The 19,682-nt window shown below is 43.6% G+C and overlaps 1 protein-coding gene across 2 annotated transcripts in view; it reads right to left on the bottom strand.

Moving 5' to 3' along the window:
* Positions 1 to 19,682, bottom strand: part of LOC117431585 (PH and SEC7 domain-containing protein 2-like) — a 214,679-nt gene that overhangs the window by 120,862 nt on the left and 74,135 nt on the right. For both annotated transcript variants that reach the window (XM_034927050.2, XM_058996025.1), the window contains exon 2: positions 11,601 to 12,243. In XM_034927050.2, the coding sequence (XP_034782941.2) occupies positions 11,601 to 12,154 (554 nt within the window). In that variant the 5' untranslated portion in view covers positions 12,155 to 12,243. The remainder of the gene's footprint in view (positions 1 to 11,600; positions 12,244 to 19,682) is intronic.

Here is a 19,682-nt window from a genome sequence, read left to right as displayed (position 1 = left end):
CGTTTCCTTCCATATGATGATGTAGATATCCTTCTGTCTGGTGTTAATGGCTGAAGTGTAATGCTGGCTCCAGGGATCAGCTTATTTTGCCTCCCTGGCGCATCAGCACACACAACGGCTGCGATGCTGGCTCCGGGGATCAACCAAAGTGCGGCCTCCCCAGCGCATCAGCATGACAACCGTCTGGATTGAGCTAAGTAGGGTACATCTCTGGGGTTTTCAAGTGGGCACCTTCCATCCTCAGTGTTTCGTCGACTAGCCCACGACACCTCAAGAGGGCTCGACGGTGATTCTGGCGTCCCAGCATCACCCCCCTCCGTCCCCCACTCAACTCAGCCCAGCTTACTTACCTGTCCCCAGCCAGAATCTTTCCGTCTCAACCACAGCCAGTTGCTGCTCCTCTCTGCTGCTTCAGATAAGTTCTTCACTGTGCGACGCAACTCTTGGCCACTGAATCCGACGTCTCTGAGAAACCGGGTTGTAGAGTGTGCCACAAATCCTCGACAACCCACTTCCACTGGGTAAACCCGAACTCTCCATCCTCGCTGTTCCGCTTCAGTGGCTAGTTGAGCATACCGCAGTTTCTTCCTCTCATACGCCTCATCTACAGCGTCCTCCCATGGCACTGTTAACTCTACCAGGTGAACAAGGCGTGCTGATCCAGACCACAAGACAATATCTGGTCGAAGGTTAGTGGTGGCAATCTCAGGTGGAAAAATAAGCCGTTGACCAACATCTGCCAGCATATTCCAGTCTCTAGCAGCTTCCAGTTGTCCTGGGCGAGGATTGGTTTTAACACCTTTTCTTGGTGGTTGCTCTCCTGGGCGGAGGAATGTTGTCTTTTGTGTGTAATGTTTTGATGGAACAGGTGGCAACTTATTGGTCATGTTACGCTTGTCTTCCAATGCTAAGGCCAAACATCGCAGCACCTGGTCATGGCGCCAAGTAAACCGTCCTTGGCTAAGAGCCACCTTACATCCTGTCAAAATGTGCCTTAATGTTGCAGGTGATGAACACAAAGGACATGAGGGATCCTCTCCTACCCAGAGGTTTAGGTTCTGTGGTGATGGGAGAACATCATATGTTGACCTGATGAGGAAACTGATCCTGCTCTGTTCCATTGACCATAGGTCTTGCCAGCCAATCTTGCGTTGTTCCACACCCTCCCATCTCATCCATTCTCCCTGTTTGGCCTGGGAAATGGCCTTTATACACCTCATCCTCTCCTCCTGCTTTTGCACCTCGTTGACTACCAGCTTCCTTCTTTGAGCTGGGGCCGCCTTGTGCCATGTAGGAGGAGTTGAACTGAAACCAAGACCCCCTCTTCCATGCTGAACTTGCCCCATGATATCACCAATTCGAAGGGCAGCCTTTGCATCTTCCACAGCTTTCTTTGCCGCCCACTTTCTTCCAGTTTTCAACACAGGTGCTGCCTCCCTTACGCATTTATCGCGTGACTCTACTAATGTCATTTCCAGTCTGACCTTGGCGCACTTAAACTCCTCGGTTAGAGCAGAGACTGGTAGCTGCAGTATTCCTTTACCATAAAGTCCCACTCTGCTGAGGCAGCGTGGAACTCCCAACCATTTCCTGATGTATGAACTGATTAAAGCTTCCAGCTTCTCTACTGTTGTCAAAGAAACCTCGTACACAGTCAGTGGCCACAGCAACCTCGGCAGTAGACCAAACTGAAAGCACCAGCGTTTTAGTTTACCTGGTAGAGCGCAGCTGTCTATGCTCTTCAACCCTTCCACTGCTTGTTGTCTAACTTCTCCCACACGAACTGTGTCCTTTAGATCCCCGTCGTACCATCTCCCAAGACTCTTCACTGGCTTCTCAGACACTGTTGGTATTGCCTCACCATTAATGAAGAATGTTTTATCTACTACTTTGCCTTTAATTATAGAGATGCTCCTTGATTTAGTGGGCTTGAATTGCATTCGTGCCCATTCAATGTTATTGGTTAATTTGCCCAATAATCGATTAGTGCAGGCTACTGTTGTAGTCATGGTTGTCATGTCATCCATGTATGCTCGAATTGGTGGTAGTCGCATTCCAGAAGCCAAGCGCTCTCCTCCTACTACCCATTTTGATGCCCTAATGATTACTTCCATTGCCATGGTAAAAGCCAGTGGAGAAATGGTGCATCCTGCCATTATTCCAACATCTAGGCATTGCCATGTAGTGCTGAATTCTGAAGTTGAAAAACTGAATTGCAAATCTCCAAAATAGGCTTTCACTAAATTTGTTATTGTCATCGGTACACTGAAAAAATCAAATGCTGCCCAAAGTAGTTCATGTGGCACTGAACCATATGCATTAGCCAAATCCAGGAATGTCACATGGAGCTCCTTCCTCTCCTTTTTAGCTGATTGAATTTGTTGCCAGATCACATTGATGTGTTCTAAGCAACCTGGGAAACCTGGAATGCCCGCTTTTTGTATTGAAGTGTCAATGAAGCAGTTCTTTAATAGGTAAGCTGACAATCTCTGAGCAATAATGCTGAAAAAAATCTTTATTGTGGAAACAGATGGCTGTCACATTTAAATATATCCATGACAGACAGCGCCCCAGAGGTGCCAACCAACAGCTTCCCAGTGGTCTACTATCAGGGAAGTGGTCAAAAGAATTTAGCCTTATTTGTTTTTTTTTTACATTATCACTGGACCCCATTTCATTGTGCTGCAGATTTTTTGTATTTATCTTTTTACTTCAATTGCTGATTCTTCTTTTTTGCTGTATGCAGAAAACCAGAGATCTTTAGCACAAGAAAAATAGGGAGCAGGGATAATGTTATCCTAGTGCTTATGAGAAGCAGATGGATTAGGTTGCCTTGGTTATAACTCTTTTAAAGATTTTTAACTTTCGTGGTGAAGAATTGCCATCATACTATCACCTGTCTTTCAGATTCATTGTATAACAGGAGCCCAGAGCATGAAGTGTGAGACCGAGGAGAGTCATTGCTATCAGCCTGATCTTAATGGGTTTCAGCTATAAACACAAGAGTCGGGGGCAGACAATGAGCAAGAACTTGTTCTAATATCTTAATAAGCTGGAGGATATCTACTGCAACTCAGCATAATTCTATAGGACCTTGGTGAAAAACTCCTCCCATGATAATGTTGATAGGGTTATGACTCACTATGGGGAGCCAGGACATCACTAATCTGAAGAGACAAGTCTGCAAGGTGATTGAATTGTAATGGAGGGTGCATGAGCATTCCTTAATAATTAGATTTTCTAATTCCAGGCTGAAAATCTACAGCCCAAGTGTTAACAAATGCAACAGCAATACTGGGGTGTTTGTGTGTCTTTGTCTTGGTTTGTACAGAAGATGGAACAAATGTTGTTTGAACTGGAGATGGATGTATAGAGTAGAAGATACTCCATGAACAATCACAGAGTCCTGTAGTTATTCCACAATGAGGATAGCTGTGTACTGGAGAGGGATATATAGAGGATCCACCCTGAGCATTCAGAGTCCTGTAGTTATTCCACAATGAGGATAGCTGTGTACTGGAGAGATATATATTAAGGATCCACCCTGAGCATTCACAGAGTCCTGTAGTTATTCCACAATGAGGATAGCTGTGTACTGGAGAGGGATTGTCACAAAGACGGCCGGAGTGGGTGGCGTCAGACCAGCAGCAGGAAATAAACAGACAGAGACTTGGGGTTTTGGTGAGGCTGAGCGCGTGATCGCGCTCAGCATTTAATAAACAGAACAGAAAATAAAAGGTTTGAAACACAAAAACACTGGACACGGCACTACACGCCAAAATAAAGAGACAAACAAAACGGACTACACAGACAAAACACGGTGAGTGAAAACACTTAACTATTATTATTCTTTTTCTTATTATTATTACCTCCGTCTCCAATCCCGTTCTCCACTCACTGAACACCTAACCCCGACTGAATGCTACGTGTCTCTATATATACTGTTGTGCTGGGATTCAATTACTAATTAATTATTCACTTGAATCCCAGCACGTGAATTAATTCTGTGCAACCCCGTGCTCTCATATTACATTTAACCAGCACGTAGGGCAGCAGTGTGGAGTAGTGGTTAGGGCTCTGGACTCTTGACCGGAGGGTTGTGGGTTCAATCCCCAGTGGGGTACACTGCTGTTGTACCCTTGAGCAAGGTACTTTACCTAGATTGCTCCAGTAAAAACCCAACTGTATAAATGGGTAATTGTATGTAAAAATAATGTGATATCTGTATAATGTGAAATAATGTATAATGTGATATGTTGTAACAATTGTAAGTCGCCCTGGATAAGGGCGTCTGCTAAGAAATATATAATAATAATAATAATAATAATAATAATAATAACGTGAAGTGATTTGTGCTCTCCTCGTGCCTAAATACAAATCTACACTTTTTAAATACACGTGAAACACAGACCCGTTTACATCCCGTGTACCAATGACTATACACCAACATTAACACACGCACGCAACATACAACATATAACACACAAATGCACACAGGGGCGGGGCACATTGCCACAGGGATATATAGAGGATCCACCCTGAGCATTCACAGAGTCCTGTAGTTATTCCACAATGAGGATAGCTGTGTACTGGAGAGGGATATATAGAGGATCCACCCTGAGCATTCACAGAGTCCTGTAGTTATTCCATAACAAGGATAGCTGTGTCTGGTATCTGTGATTCAGTGGGTGAATAAAAATGTATGTATGTTTTTATTTTATTCAGTGCATAATTACACTGAACTGCTGTAGTCAGTCTTAAAATGAAGCCAAATGTTTCTATACAATGTTTACAGCCCTGTATAAAGAGGTGTAACATTAGCAGCAATGTGTGCAAGCCTAGATACACAAGCACTCTCTATTACCCTACTGCCACCCTTTCAATTCATCCCATGTGCAGCAGGTAGTAAGACTCATCTGTCTCCCCTGACAGTAGAGAGCCCCTGCTGATGAATGCCTCAAGGAGGAAGGATGCATGTGAGTCTGCAGCTAAAACTACCTTAGGTGATGGAAACTGACTGGCAAACCAACAATGTGTGCTGAAGCACACCGAAGGATGAAAGTAGGTAACATTCACGCAGGAATCATAATATAGTGTAAAATTGAACATGGTTTTTAATTCACTTATTTTTCTGAAAAAGCAGATTCAAAACTAACACCCCACTGACACTGCCAGGTAATATTACCAGCACTGGAATTAAGTACATGCAGCATTTAAACAGCTTCCTACAGCATGGTTCAGCTGTCTGCTTTACCACATGCAAGCCGTGATATTCCAGTTCCCATGACAACTGTTTCACTGCTACCCAGATCTGACTGCCCACAATACAGCAGCTGATCACAAAAGCAGAACATCTGAATGAACCCAGCCACTGTATAGCTTTAAAATCAAGTCTTAACATAATAAAACACCCTGCACATAGCAATACCAGCAATGGCAATACAATGGGTTTGCACCCCTAATACGACACTGATATGGAACAGCACTGTGGTACTGCAATGGATTATCAGCAGGGTGCGCTGGTTCATATCATTGGGAAAAAGTTACATCTCTGGTACTGTTCTATCAAAAGCAGCCTTAGAACTGTTCTTTTAGCAGCAACAGGTGACCCAAGGGACATTTTTATGCTTTGCTAGATTTGTTTGCTAGCCTATTTGGCAACTGATTCACAAAATATGAAACTGTAAGTGTGTGTTATACAGGGGTGTGTGTTACACAGGGGTGTGTGTTATACAGGGGGGGTGTTATACAGGGGTGTGTGTTATATAGGGGTGTGTGTTATACAGGGGGTGTGTGTTATACAGGGGTGTGTGTTATACAGGGGTGTGTGTTATACAGGGTGTGTGTTACCATGCTTTAAAATGTAAATTTGAGACGTATGAAATGAATGGATGAGCATGACGGAGAAAATTTATGGAAATATTTTGATAGCTGCAATTACTTTTACAACTCTGAATGTACAACAACACAGAGCAGCCCCCTCTTCCACGCTATCAGAGCCCCTCCACTGTTCACTGTGCAGGACAGGGTGTCTCTATCAGACACCATTCACTGTGCAGGACAGGGTGTCTCTATCAGACACCGTTCACTGTGCAGGACAGGGTGTCCCTATCACTGTTCAATATGCAGGACAGGGTGTCCCTATCACTGTTCACTGTGCAGGACAAGGTGTCTCTATCAGACACCCTTCACTGTACAGGACAGGGTGTCCCTATCACTGTTCACTGTGCAGGACAAGGTGTCTCTATCAGACACCCTTCACTGTACAGGACAGGGTGTCCCTATCACTGTTCACTGTGCAGGACAGGGTGTCTCTATCACTGTTCACTGTGCAGGACAAGGTGTCTCTATCAGACACCCTTCACTGTACAGGACAGGGTGTCCCTATCACTGTTCACTGTGCAGGACGGGGTGTCTCTATCACTGTTCACTGTGCAGGACAGGGTGTCCCTATCACTGTTCACTGTACAGGACAGGGTGTCCCTATCACTGTTCACTGTGCAGGACAGGGTGTCTCTATCAGAGCCCCTCCACTGTACAGGACAGGGTGTCCCTATCACTGTTCACTGTGCAGGACAGGGTGTCTCTATCAGAGCCCCTCCACTGTACAGGACAGGGTGTCCCTATCACTGTTCACTGTGCAGGACAGGGTGTCTATCACTGTTCACTGTGCAGGACAGGGTGTCTATCACTGTTCACTGAGCATAACAGGGTGTCTCTATCAGACACCGTTCACTGTGCAGGACAGGGTTTCCCTATCACTGTTCACTATGCAGGACAGGGTGTCCCTATCACTGTTTACTGTGCAGAACAGGGTGTCTCTATCACTGTTCACTGTGCAGGACAGGGTGTCCCTATCACTGTTCACTGTGCAGGACAGGGTGTCTCTATCAGACACCCTTCACTGTACAGGACAGGGTGTCTCTATCACTGTTCACTGTGCAGGACAGGGTGTCCCTTTCACTGTTCACTGTGCAGGACAGGGTGTCCCTATCACTGTTCACTATGCAGGACAGGGTGTCCATATCACTGTTCACTATGCAGGACAGGGTGTCCCTATCACTGTTCACTGTGCAGGACAGGGTGTCTCTATCAGACACCCTTCACTGTACAGGACAGGGTGTCCCTATCACTGTTCACTGTGCAGGACAGGGTGTCTCTATCACTGTTCACTGTGCAGGACAGGGTGTCCCTATCACTGTTCACTGTGCAGGACAGGGTGTCCCTATCACTGTTCACTGTGCAGGACAGGGTGTCTCTATCAGACACCCTTCACTGTACAGGACAGGGTGTCTCTATCACTGTTCACTGTGCAGGACAGGGTGTCCCTTTCACTGTTCACTGTGCAGGACAGGGTGTCCCTATCACTGTTCACTATGCAGGACAGGGTGTCCATATCACTGTTCACTATGCAGGACAGGGTGTCCCTATCACTGTTCACTGTGCAGGACAGGGTGTCTCTATCAGACACCCTTCACTGTACAGGACAGGGTGTCCCTATCACTGTTCACTGTGCAGGACAGGGTGTCTCTATCACTGTTCACTATGCAGGACAGGGTGTCCCTATCACTGTTCACTGTGCAGGACAGGGTGTCTCTATCAGACACCCTTCACTGTACAGGACAGGGTGTCCCTATCACTGTTCACTGTGCAGGACAGAGTGTCTCTATCACTGTTCACTGTGCAGGACAGGGTGTCCCTATCACTGTTCACTGTGCAGGACAGGGTGTCCCTATCACTGTTCACTGTGCAGGACAGGGTGTCTCTATCAGACACCCTTCACTGTACAGGACAGGGTGTCTCTATCAGACACCCTTCACTGTACAGGACAGGGTGTCTCTATCACTGTTCACTGTGCAGAACAGGGTGTCCCTTTCACTGTTCACTGTGCAGGACAGGGTGTCCCTATCACTGTTCACTATGCAGGACAGGGTGTCCATATCACTGTTCACTATGCAGGACAGGGTGTCCCTATCACTGTTCACTGTGCAGGACAGGGTGTCTCTATCAGACACCCTTCACTGTACAGGACAGGGTGTCCCTATCACTGTTCACTGTGCAGGACAGGGTGTCTCTATCACTGTTCACTGTGCAGGACAGGGTGTCCCTATCACTGTTCACTGTGCAGAACAGGGTGTCTCTATCAGACACCGTTCACTGTGCAGGACAGGGTGTCCCTATCACTGTTCACTATGCAGGACAGGGTGTCCCTATCACTGTTCACTGTGCAGGACAGGGTGTCTCTATCACTGTTTACTGTGCAGGACAGGGTGTCCCTATCACTGTTCACTGTGCAGGACAGGGTGTTTCTATCAGACACCCTTCACTGTACAGGACAGGGTGTCTCTATCACTGTTCACTGTGCAGGACAGGGTGTCCCTTTCACTGTTCACTGTGCAGGACAGGGTGTCCCTATCACTGTTCACTATGCAGGACAGGGTGTCCCTATCACTGTTCACTATGCAGGACAGGGTGTCCCTATCACTGTTCACTGTGCAGGACAGGGTGTCTCTATCAGACACCCTTCACTGTACAGGACAGGGTGTCCCTATAACTGTTCACTGTGCAGGACAGGGTGTCTCTATCACTGTTCACTGTGCAGGACAGGGTGTCCCTATCACTGTTCACTGTGCAGAACAGGGTGTCTCTATCAGACACCGTTCACTGTGCAGGACAGGGTGTCCCTATCACTGTTCACTATGCAGGACAGGGTGTCCCTATCACTGTTCACTGTGCAGGACAGGGTGTCTCTATCACTGTTTACTGTGCAGGACAGGGTGTCCCTATCACTGTTCACTGTGCAGGACAGGGTGTCCCTATCACTGTTCACTGTGCAGGACAGGGTGTCTCTATCAGACACCCTTCACTGTACAGGACAGGGTGTCCCTATCACTGTTCACTGTGCAGGACAGGGTGTCTATCACTGTTCACTGTGCAGAACAGGGTGTCTCTATCAGACACCGTTCACTGTGCAGGACAGGGTTTCCCTATCACTGTTCACTATGCAGGACAGGGTGTCCCTATCACTGTTTACTGTGCAGAACAGGGTGTCTCTATCACTGTTCACTGTGCAGGACAGGGTGTCCCTATCACTGTTCACTGTGCAGAACAGGGTGTCTCTATCAGACACCCTTCACTGTACAGGACAGGGTGTCCCTATCACTGTTCACTGTGCAGGACAGGGTGTCTCTATCACTGTTCACTGTGCAGGACAGGGTGTCCCTATCACTGTTCACTGTGCAGAACAGGGTGTCTCTATCAGACACCGTTCACTGTGCAGGACAGGGTGTCCCTATCACTGTTCACTATGCAGGACAGGGTGTCCCTATCACTGTTCACTGTGCAGGACAGGGTGTCTCTATCACTGTTTACTGTGCAGGACAGGGTGTCCCTATCACTGTTCACTGTGCAGGACAGGGTGTCCCTATCACTGTTCACTGTGCAGGACAGGGTGTCTCTATCAGACACCCTTCACTGTACAGGACAGGGTGTCCCTATCACTGTTCACTGTGCAGGACAGGGTGTCTCTATCAGACACCCTTCATTGTACAGGACAGGGTGGTCCTATCACTGTTCACTGTGCAGGACAGGGTGTCTCTATCAGACACCGTTCACTGTGCAGGACAGGGTGTCCCTATCACTGTTCACTGTGCAGGACAGGGTGTCCCTATCACTGTTCACTGTGCAGGACAGGGTGTCTCTATCACTGTTTACTGTGCAGGACAGGGTGTCCCTATCACTGTTCACTGTGCAGGACAGGGTGTCCCTATCACTGTTCACTGTGCAGGACAGGGTGTCTCTATCAGACACCCTTCACTGTACAGGACAGGGTGGTCCTATCACTGTTCACTGTGCAGGACAGGGTGTCTCTATCAGACACTGTTCACTGTGCAGGACAGGGTGTCCCTATCACTGTTCACTATGCAGGACAGGGTGTCCCTATCACTGTTCACTATGCAGGACAGGGTGTCCCTTTCACTGTTCACTGTGCAGGACAGGGTGTCCCTATCACTGTTCACTGTGCAGGACAGGGTTTCCCTATCAGACACTGTTCACTGTACAGGACTGTGGCAATGTGCCCCGCCCCTGTGTGCATTTGTGTGTTATGTGTTGTATGGTGCGTGTGTTAATGTTGGTGTATAGTCATTGGTACACGGGATATAAACGGGTCTGTGTTTCACGTGTGATTTAAAAATGTAGATTTGTATTTAGGCACGAGGATGGCACAAATCACTTCACGTGCATTTAAAGTATGTAATATGTGAGCACGGGGTTGCACGTAATTCATTCACGTGCTGGGATTCAAGTGAATAATTAATTAGTAATTGAATCCCAGCACAACAGTATATATAGAGACACGTAGCACTCACTCGGGGTTGGGTGTTCGGTGAGTGGAGAACGGGAGAGAGAGAAGGAGAAAGTAAAATAAAGTAAATTAAATTGATAGTTGTTTTCACTCACCGTGTTTGTTCGTTTGTCTGTTCACTGTTTAGTCCGTTTTGTTTATATATTTATTTTGGCGTAAGTGCTGTGTCCTGTGTTGTTTGTTACCACCGTTTATTTTCTGCTCTGTTTATTAATTATTAAATGCTGAGCGCAATCACGCGCTCAGCTTCACCAAAACCCCAAGTCTCTGTTGTTTATTTCCTGGCTCTGATCTGACGCCACCCACTCCGGCTGTCTTTGTGACAAGGACAGAGGAAATATTGACCTGTGTGTCCTTCACCTACTTGTTCCACAGCTTCAGTACAGAAGCAGGATGGCACAATGTGTTTGTGTAAATTGCTTTTTAATTGACTTAGGTTCCGGTAACGTTTGAAAACTACCCATTTGCAATCAGTCCCTACCAGAATTAATGTGATTGCTACTGTAGGTGCACCACATGTACAGTATATCAGGCTTTACTAACACAGTTTAAAGGGGTTCAACACATTAAATAATTTCATAAATCTAACCACTACCATTCGCTATGTAGGTCTCAAATGTGCAGTTTGGAAAGAAACAAATTTTATAGTGAACATGTATTTTCATTTTTAAGAACAACATGTGGTACTAGGATAAAGAAAGCTCTGAGTTTGAGGTCTTGCTTCCCTTAAAGGCCTGCTCTCCTGTCATTACCAACCAACTGCTTCCCCACAATGACTGACAATGTTTCACCCTCTGAGACACAGCTTAGTTAAAATGACGTAGGAAGTGCATGTGTAATGGCCAACCTGAAAGTAACGTTTAGCATTTTCTTACATTTTTTTACCATGTGCTTCTTTCAAAACGGAATATATTGAGACTTGCATAGCAGCATGCATGACAGAAATGCTAGAGCCCCTTTCACTGCTTTAAAGTCATATTTAGAAACCACATCAAAATAAAGACTACAAACATAGCTCATGAGATTAAAAGGAGCAATACTTTATGTTATATTCCAAACAAATCATTATTTTATTTACCCCTGATAGCTACAAGCTGTGAGATTAATCTATTCTTCTTTAAGCAGAAAAGCCCATATATCTGACATGAATGCCATCACAAACAACACTCATTCTGAAGGGGAGTACCTTTGCACTCCATTTCATATCTAACCCATCTCATTCCTTTAAGATTACCTTGTGGATTCATCTTCCGTCGACTGCTTGCTCAGATCTGCAGCCCCTTCCTTTAGTAGATGTGGTGGGTGTTCGTCCTCCTTGGCTACGTTAGTATTGATGCTTTTACCCTCTTTCAACTCGCCATTGATTCCGTTGGCATGAGCAGACGTTAGCCTCCTCTCACCCTCCATGCTGTCTTGCTGTCCCGACTCTGTTAGCAGGCCATTCGGTGTGCTTCTGAAGCTGGAGTCCCCAAAGGATGCACTGCATTCTCTATCTGGCTGCTCCTGCGTTCTCCCCACAGTCTGCACTTCATTCCTTAGTGCTGCTAGCTCTGCTATTGTTCCCAGATGCTCAGTCCCATTGCTGTTTTGCTCACTCCCGAAGCCCTGGCCCTCATCAGTATCTTTGAGCAGCTCAGCACTTTTCCCTGGATTAGGTTCTTTCCTGAGAGCCCCAGCGTGGTTGCCATTCACAGGTAGACACACTGCTTTGAGCCCTGGAGAAGCAGGATTGTCTGTGCTGTCAGTGTAGGGGGTGGAGGGAACAGGAGAGCTGCTTGCTTCGTTCATGTCAACTCTTTCAGCAGATGGGAGTCTACGTAGCTTCCTTTAGTTAGGGAAAGAGGAGGCCTGGATACAAGGTCTGGGAAGGATATTATCTGCAGAAGGAAACAGAAATGAGTGTTTAACACTTAACCAGCTGTGTGCAAAGTGTACACAGAGCAGGACAATGAACCACAAGGGTGTGTTCATGCATTGTGTTAACAAATAGTCTAGCACGTTTAATGAAAGCCTTATAAGATCTGTACGCTAATTATCTGCTGCAGACCCTTTGGAGCTCAGCAGATTCCTGGAGCGTGTAAAACATGCAATCAAATGAAATAGAGCACTTTAGTCCTGTCCAGTCTGTGTATTTATAATCAGTGTGTGAGAAAAAAAGAAATACAGACTTCTATTGAACAATACAGTGTAATATATTGCATGATTCATATATCATCATTTATATTGAATATATTGAATATATCCCAGAGTGTCTGCCCTGCCACAATACCTGCACATATATTGCATGAAGCATGTATAGTATATTTATAATTATCTCATATATTTCACTATTGTATATATTTCACAATAGAGTAAAAGAATAAACTGTGATACAATACAACTATTATAATGTATTGTTTTAGTTGTGCAGCTGTATTGGTATTTGTAAAACACCCAACTATATTGTGTGCCTATTATGCACTCGGCTTTAGAGATACATAGCTCTGATTGCCATCAGTAACTTCAAACATGTTGTCTGTTTTCAGAAAGGTGGGATTATGTACCTGCACCAATGCATTACATTGTCATACACATTTATCTTGGCTCTCATTAGGTGGCAGCATCAAGCACCACTGCGCCCTCTAGCGCCCTCATTCTGTAACTGTAATTCTGTAAATCACTTTGGCCCTGTTGTCCACTTGAATATAGCAGTTTTATATGCACAGGGTATTTCTAGGATAGTAAGCATATTAATTATACTTTAGTGGTTGTAGGCTACTGCAGCTTTAATTCCTCCTCAGCATTATGTTTCTCATGTACCAAGTACAATTACCGTGTACAATTATGAGGGATTGGTCTCCCTTTCATCACGCTTGTCATAAACTGACTTCTGAAAATAGTAGCAAATGAAGGTGCCCAGAGTGACATGAGGATGGGACTCCCGTGGACCCCGTGGACCCCGTGGGATTCCCACGAAACGGGAATACAGTTCTCTTTATGTTTAATGAATGGAAATGGAAATTAAACAGGCAGGAACGCGTGGGACCGGGAATAAAGAGTTTTAAATGTCACGGGAACGGACGGGAGCGGAACTGAAGGCTGCAGGAAGAGCAGTACAGTGTAATATTAAAGCAATCAATATGAGATGTTGTAAAATTAAACCAATCAAATGCATACTCAGACTTCTGGGTATCCACGACACTCATTGTAATTGACACACCCCATTTAGTGATGTCACTTGCCTACGCATTCAACTCAACCCCACTGCATCTTGCTATCGTTGATTGTAACCAACATTTACAGTAAAACTGTAAAATACCTCAACTAATTTTAAATATGCCAGCCTCAGCAAATAACTGGATTAATTAAACTTACTGGGAGTGAAACTCAAAAGACTGTGACCTTTGAGCTTTTTTTTCTGTTGTCAACACGTTATGTATAATAAAAAGGTTGCAGTAGGTTTGTGTGGTTCTTGTTATTCTTGGATAGGTAATATGGCAGTAGTGAATGACATTTGAAAAATTCAACTAGGAACAGGATGATGAGAATGAAAAACACAAGAAAAAAGGGTAACGCAAAAAATAACCTGCCTGAAAGGTATGTCATACAGAGAGAGGCTAAAGAAAGAAGTCTCTTCTCTTTCTTAAATATTACGGGACAGGATGGGACAGGACATTTTTTGACGAGACGGGATGGGACGGGATGAAAAAAATGATATGTACGGAACAGTATGGGATGGGAAAAATTCTGGTGAGACAGGATGGGAACAAAAATGACATTGAAACATTTTTCACGGGATGGGATGGGACAGGAAAATGTATGATGGGACAGGATGGGACGGAACTCAAGTTTAATTTCCATGTCTCTCTCTAGTGCTCATCAAGTGGAAGCATACTGATAATGCAACAAAATAAATTCATCTAATGCCTCTCATGCAGGAACTGCTAAGACCACAATATAATTGCAAGCTCTTTTCATTAACGTTGCAATTAGCTTTAGTAGGCTGTTTTTTATAGAATACTTTAATGGGTGCTGTACGATGCAAGCTGAGAACCACCCAGGCTGCTCTTGCTCTGACCAGGTACCTTAGAAAGCACCCTAGTTAAATAAGAATACTTACACAGTATAGCTTACAGTGTCATTTCTATCTAAAAGAAATGGATCAATACTATATATTATATTATAGTGCATCTTGGAGTCCATTGAAAGTCGAAACCCACAGTTTTACTAAGAAATAGTTTCTTCTGTGTGTCTTCTGTTGTTCTTTACATTGATGTTGGCACTGTTTCTAATGCCATGTGCATGTGTCAGTTTAGTTAACGCTGATGTAATGAGCTCATCGGTGTCTCATGCTTTTCCATTCTGCTCCCTGAACAGTACAGAACAGCCCTCTATTGCTTATTAAACGTGGAGCACTGTTTTAGCAATGTTTTTTAAAAATATATATTTCCAGTAAATCTTACCCAATATATATTGATATCATTTCATTGGTCTATATGAAAAACACACACATTATAGTATATATATATATATATATATATATATATATTTTTTTTTTTTATGTATTTATTGAACGCTCCTTGCAGATATTCTGTATTTCCAGTCAACTTCCTAAAGTCACATGATTTAATCAAGTCGTCATTGAAAACATGTCGGTCATAGAAAACCAGTGATTAGTACTCAAATGCGAGCCAGTGTGTCTAGCTGCTGGGAATTTGAGTTATTTAAAATAAAAAAGGCAAACATTTAGAATGTTCCGTTTTTTTAAGTGTTCTTTTTCTGGAGAAATATATATTTTAAAAAAATGCGCTCAGGAAGAGTGATTGTCTAAAAATTGATATGTACCTAAACTTTCGTTTAGATATCTGTTATAAGTGCTTATAAACAATCTAGAAACATGGGTGAGCTGTGTTTATTTGTATTTTTGTAGTATTAGTATTATCTAAATGTGCTGTTTTGTGTTTGTTTAAAAAAAAGGTGTGTTGTTATTATTGCTTTGCAGCATGGATGGGGTTAAAATCCCCCTCCAGCTAAACTCTTGTGTAACATGCCCATCTCCCAGCTGATTACCAGTTTGGATATAAAAGCATATGAGCCACTCATAGTGGAGGAGACGAGAAAAAACAACAGTTGCTACTGGTGCTGGATTTGGACCAGCATAATATTTGTGTTTGAGATTGTTTTGTCTGAATATTTGTTTTGCTCTGTGAGCTTTATTTTATTTTGTAGTTATTCAATAAATACGCCCAATGGCACTTAAAACCCCAACTTACCATCTCTGACCTGCTTGTTTACCTTCCACCTTGCCACAGCATGGTAACAATTATGCTATTAACAATTATAGAATTTAATTATAGACAAAGAGAAGGAGATGTGAGATACCTTTTATTGGACTAACTAAATAATAATTAATCACAAGCTTTCAAGACCTCATGGTCTCTTCTTCAGGTGAAGGTAGGAAAGAGAGACTGATGTTTACATTCAAAGGTGGCATCAAGACTAACAAAAATAACCCATTTTGAATCACTACAATTCTAATGTAAGGAAAAAAGCTGTATAATAAACAATGACAATGTATATAAATACATACAAATACATATAAACATACATACATACATACATATATAAATTAAAAATAAAATACATACATACATACATACAAATATCTCTCTCTCTATATATATATGTGTATATGTATTATTTATTTATTTATTTATTTATTTTAGAACTAGTACTAATATTATATACTATTATTATACACTTTTGCCATTTTTTTTCTCCGCTGTTGTTTATAATCACTTATAAAGGATACCTAAACTAAAGTGGTACCCAGAATTGTTTTTCCAGCTCAGACTCGAAGTTACTCGCGTGTGTCAGAGGAGTTCCTTCAACAGGAAGAGCAGCACGGAAGAGAGACACCATCGCTGATAGACTGTTTATAATGCTGTGAAACAAAATAACATCGAAAATCAAATACACATTTGGCATAGTGTGTGCCTCTTTCATATAGGAAAATGTGAGCTGTACAAATTCATTGTAATATATATTAGATAAGATTTACTGACATTATTTTGTTACCTATGTGTGCTTTAATTACCCAAGTGAAATCCAGTGTGATTTCCCTGTATTGTATCCAGCAGTGGCTCATACCAGCGGTGCACAGTGTGACCAAATCCACACCTAAGTGTTAACGGTATAGTTCAGCTCACCAAACATACAGCCCCCACTGCCACGACTGCAAACTCAGAATTAGAGCTATCACTATGACGGACCAATGTATGACCATACACCCAAGATAGTATAGTTTAACCCTAACCCTAACCACAGTCACCCAGTGCTGGAGGGACTGATACACCCAAGATAGCATAGTTTAACCCTAACCCTATCCACAATCACCCAGTGCTGGAGGGACTGATACACCCAAGATAGCATAGTTTAACCCTAACCCTATCCACAATCACCCAGTGCTGGAGGGACTGATACGCTCAAGATAGTATAGTTTAACCCTAACCCTAACCACAGTCACCCAGTGCTGGAGGGACCAATACGCTCAAGATAGCATAGTCTAGATGTAGTATGAGAACACAAAAGAACAAAAGAACAAGTACAAAACATGAACACAGTGAAGCCAGAGCCAGTTTACTTTCTGCAATAGCAACCTTTAGATTACGTTAGCACACGACGCGTCATTGTCTCTGCACATGGGACCCTTCGCAGGTGTAGCCCACAGGGAGTTGTCCCGTGGTGACTGGACCTACAAAGAAACGGGGGAGGGGAAACCCGGGTGCAAATGGGTATTAAAGAGCTTTTTCTGTATGCATTTTTTAATCTGCTTGCTCTGTACTTGGAAAAATGATTCCCTGCATATACTGAATAAACCAAACTAATATCTGAAGAAAAGGACTTATTTGTATCTAGGTCACATCAAGAAACAACTACTCACTACTTCGAGAACTAACTTCTAACTTCAGTGAGACATACAGACAGGCAGACAGACAGACACCTCCATTGATCCCCAGAATATGATCATCTCAATAAATTAGGCTATTTAATGTTAATACCAAGTTTCATGACGTTAGGCTACTTGCAGCTGATTACGTCACGTTTCAGCTAAACCAGTATCTCAGCTCCCAGCGAGTGAGCGACGTATTCCAAATCCATGTCTCTTGTTGTATTGAACGATTTACAAAGAAAGAGGATGAGCTGTACTTCAGGCACAACTGTGAAAACTTTTAATCATCAACGACGAGAAGGAAATGGTCGTGATCACTGCTGTATCCCCCTATGCTCCGCTTCAGCACGGTACAATTCATCAGTACGTTTTCATGCATTTCCTGTGCATGAAGAGATGAGAAAAAATGAACCAACACCAGCAGCGCCGTTCCCGTTGACTGGAATCAGTACTCGGCCCAAAGGCTCGGTGTGTGGGACTGTCACAAAGACGGCCGGAGTGGGTGGCGTCAGACCAGAGCCAGGAAATAAATAAACAGAGAGATGCGGTTTGGTGAAGCTGGGCGCGTGATAGCGCTCAGCATTTAATAAACAGAACAGAAAATAAAAGGTTTGAACAGACAAAACAGGTCACGGCACTTGCGCCAAAATAAATAGACAAACAAAAACGGACTAAACACTTAACAAACGGTGCACGGAGAGACTAACAAACACGGTGAGTACAAACACTTCTAGAGATTATTTTACTTTACTACTTTCCTCCTTCTCCTCACCCGTTCTCCACTCTCGAACACCCAACCCCGACTGAGTGCTACGTGTCTCTATATATACTGTTGTGCTGGGATTCAATTACTAATTAATTATTCACTTGAATCCCAGCACGTGAATTCATTACGTGCAACCCCGTGCTCACATATTACATTTAACCAGCACGTGAAGTGATTTGTGCTCTCCTCGTGCCTAAATACAAATCTACACTTTTTAAATACACGTGAAACACAGACCTGTTTATATCCCGTGTACCAATGACTATACACCAACATTAACACACGCAACATACAACACATAACACACAAATACACACAGGGGCGGGGCGCATTGCCACAGGGACAGAAGAGAAAAGCCAGTACAGGATCCAGAAGAAGAAATGGACTGTACTTCTGCAGTGCAGTGTCACGATTATTGACATCCTTTCATGGAAGCCTGGTTTGAAACTCAGATGTGTTTGGTGTCCTCCATTTAGCCCAGAATGGCAATTAGTCCATATCATTAAACCAGCACACTATTCAGCACAATTGACAGTCTCTGCTTGAGAGGTTATGGACTAAATAGAAAGTGGTGTGCCAGCTAGCAGAGCTGTGAGAAAAGGATCAAATCAAATAACAAACTGTGATAAAATACCCACAACTGTAAGTGAAAAACTAAAGAAGAAATGTCTTGAATCGACCAGACCAAGACAAACTGACACGATGTGATTCCTGCATGTTTTCATTAAACAAAGGTTGGTTTGTTGTCCTTTAGGATTTATTCCTGTTTCTTACTGTATAGGACATACTTAGATCAACTACTAAACATACTATTCATGACTTGCACTACTGCGTGTTCATATAATATACAGGGGGATTCATAATTCGATATGCAAAGGAAACATGTCCATGACAGAAACACTCTGAGACACAATGTTTGCCCACCAGAGGGCTGTTCAATAATGTCAGCATTTAAGTAGAATGCAAAAACAATGCAAAACAACAATGCATGAATTCTAATTCACCCTGTACACCCTGAACATAAAACTATTGCTCATTTCACATTACTTCTTCTGTATGTAAAGCACATTGGTAGTGATGCTCCAATTGATTAACGCAGGAGATGTGAATTAAAATATCCAAACAAACGACTTGAAAAAGACAGTTGCAATGATGCACACAGAACACACAGGGGAGAGCTATAGAAGTCACATGGGCACGAGTATCAGGTCCCACAGTATTATTTTGGTCTGACACTGAGAAGTTGTTTATCTATGAGATCAGGGTCACCAATGTAACAGGGTGGAGGCTGGGTGAGAACCAGCAACCATGCACACCGCTGCGTGCATCCTTCCTGCTATGCACGTGTCAGGCTTGAAATCTCACCTACAGGCGTGAGATCTATAATGACAGTGCACCACACACCATTGCCCATCACTGCCTGTTACATCTGCATGTCCCTTCAGAGCTGGTTCACAACTCCAGCTACATATTTCACCCATCAATGTCTCTCCTCCTGTCCTGCTGCACAGGGCTTCTGTAACTTTACAAACCGGGTCAGTTTCTGAGTTCTGACCTGGGCTTGTTTTTTGTGCTTTTGTGCTGTGACTTTGGAACTTGTTGCTACTCTCTCTCGTTTT

This window comes from Acipenser ruthenus, chromosome 22 (assembly GCF_902713425.1).
Source record: "Acipenser ruthenus chromosome 22, fAciRut3.2 maternal haplotype, whole genome shotgun sequence".
NCBI classification, from domain to species: Eukaryota; Metazoa; Chordata; class Actinopteri; order Acipenseriformes; family Acipenseridae; genus Acipenser; species Acipenser ruthenus.
This window is presented reverse-complemented; position numbering and strand designations above follow the sequence as displayed.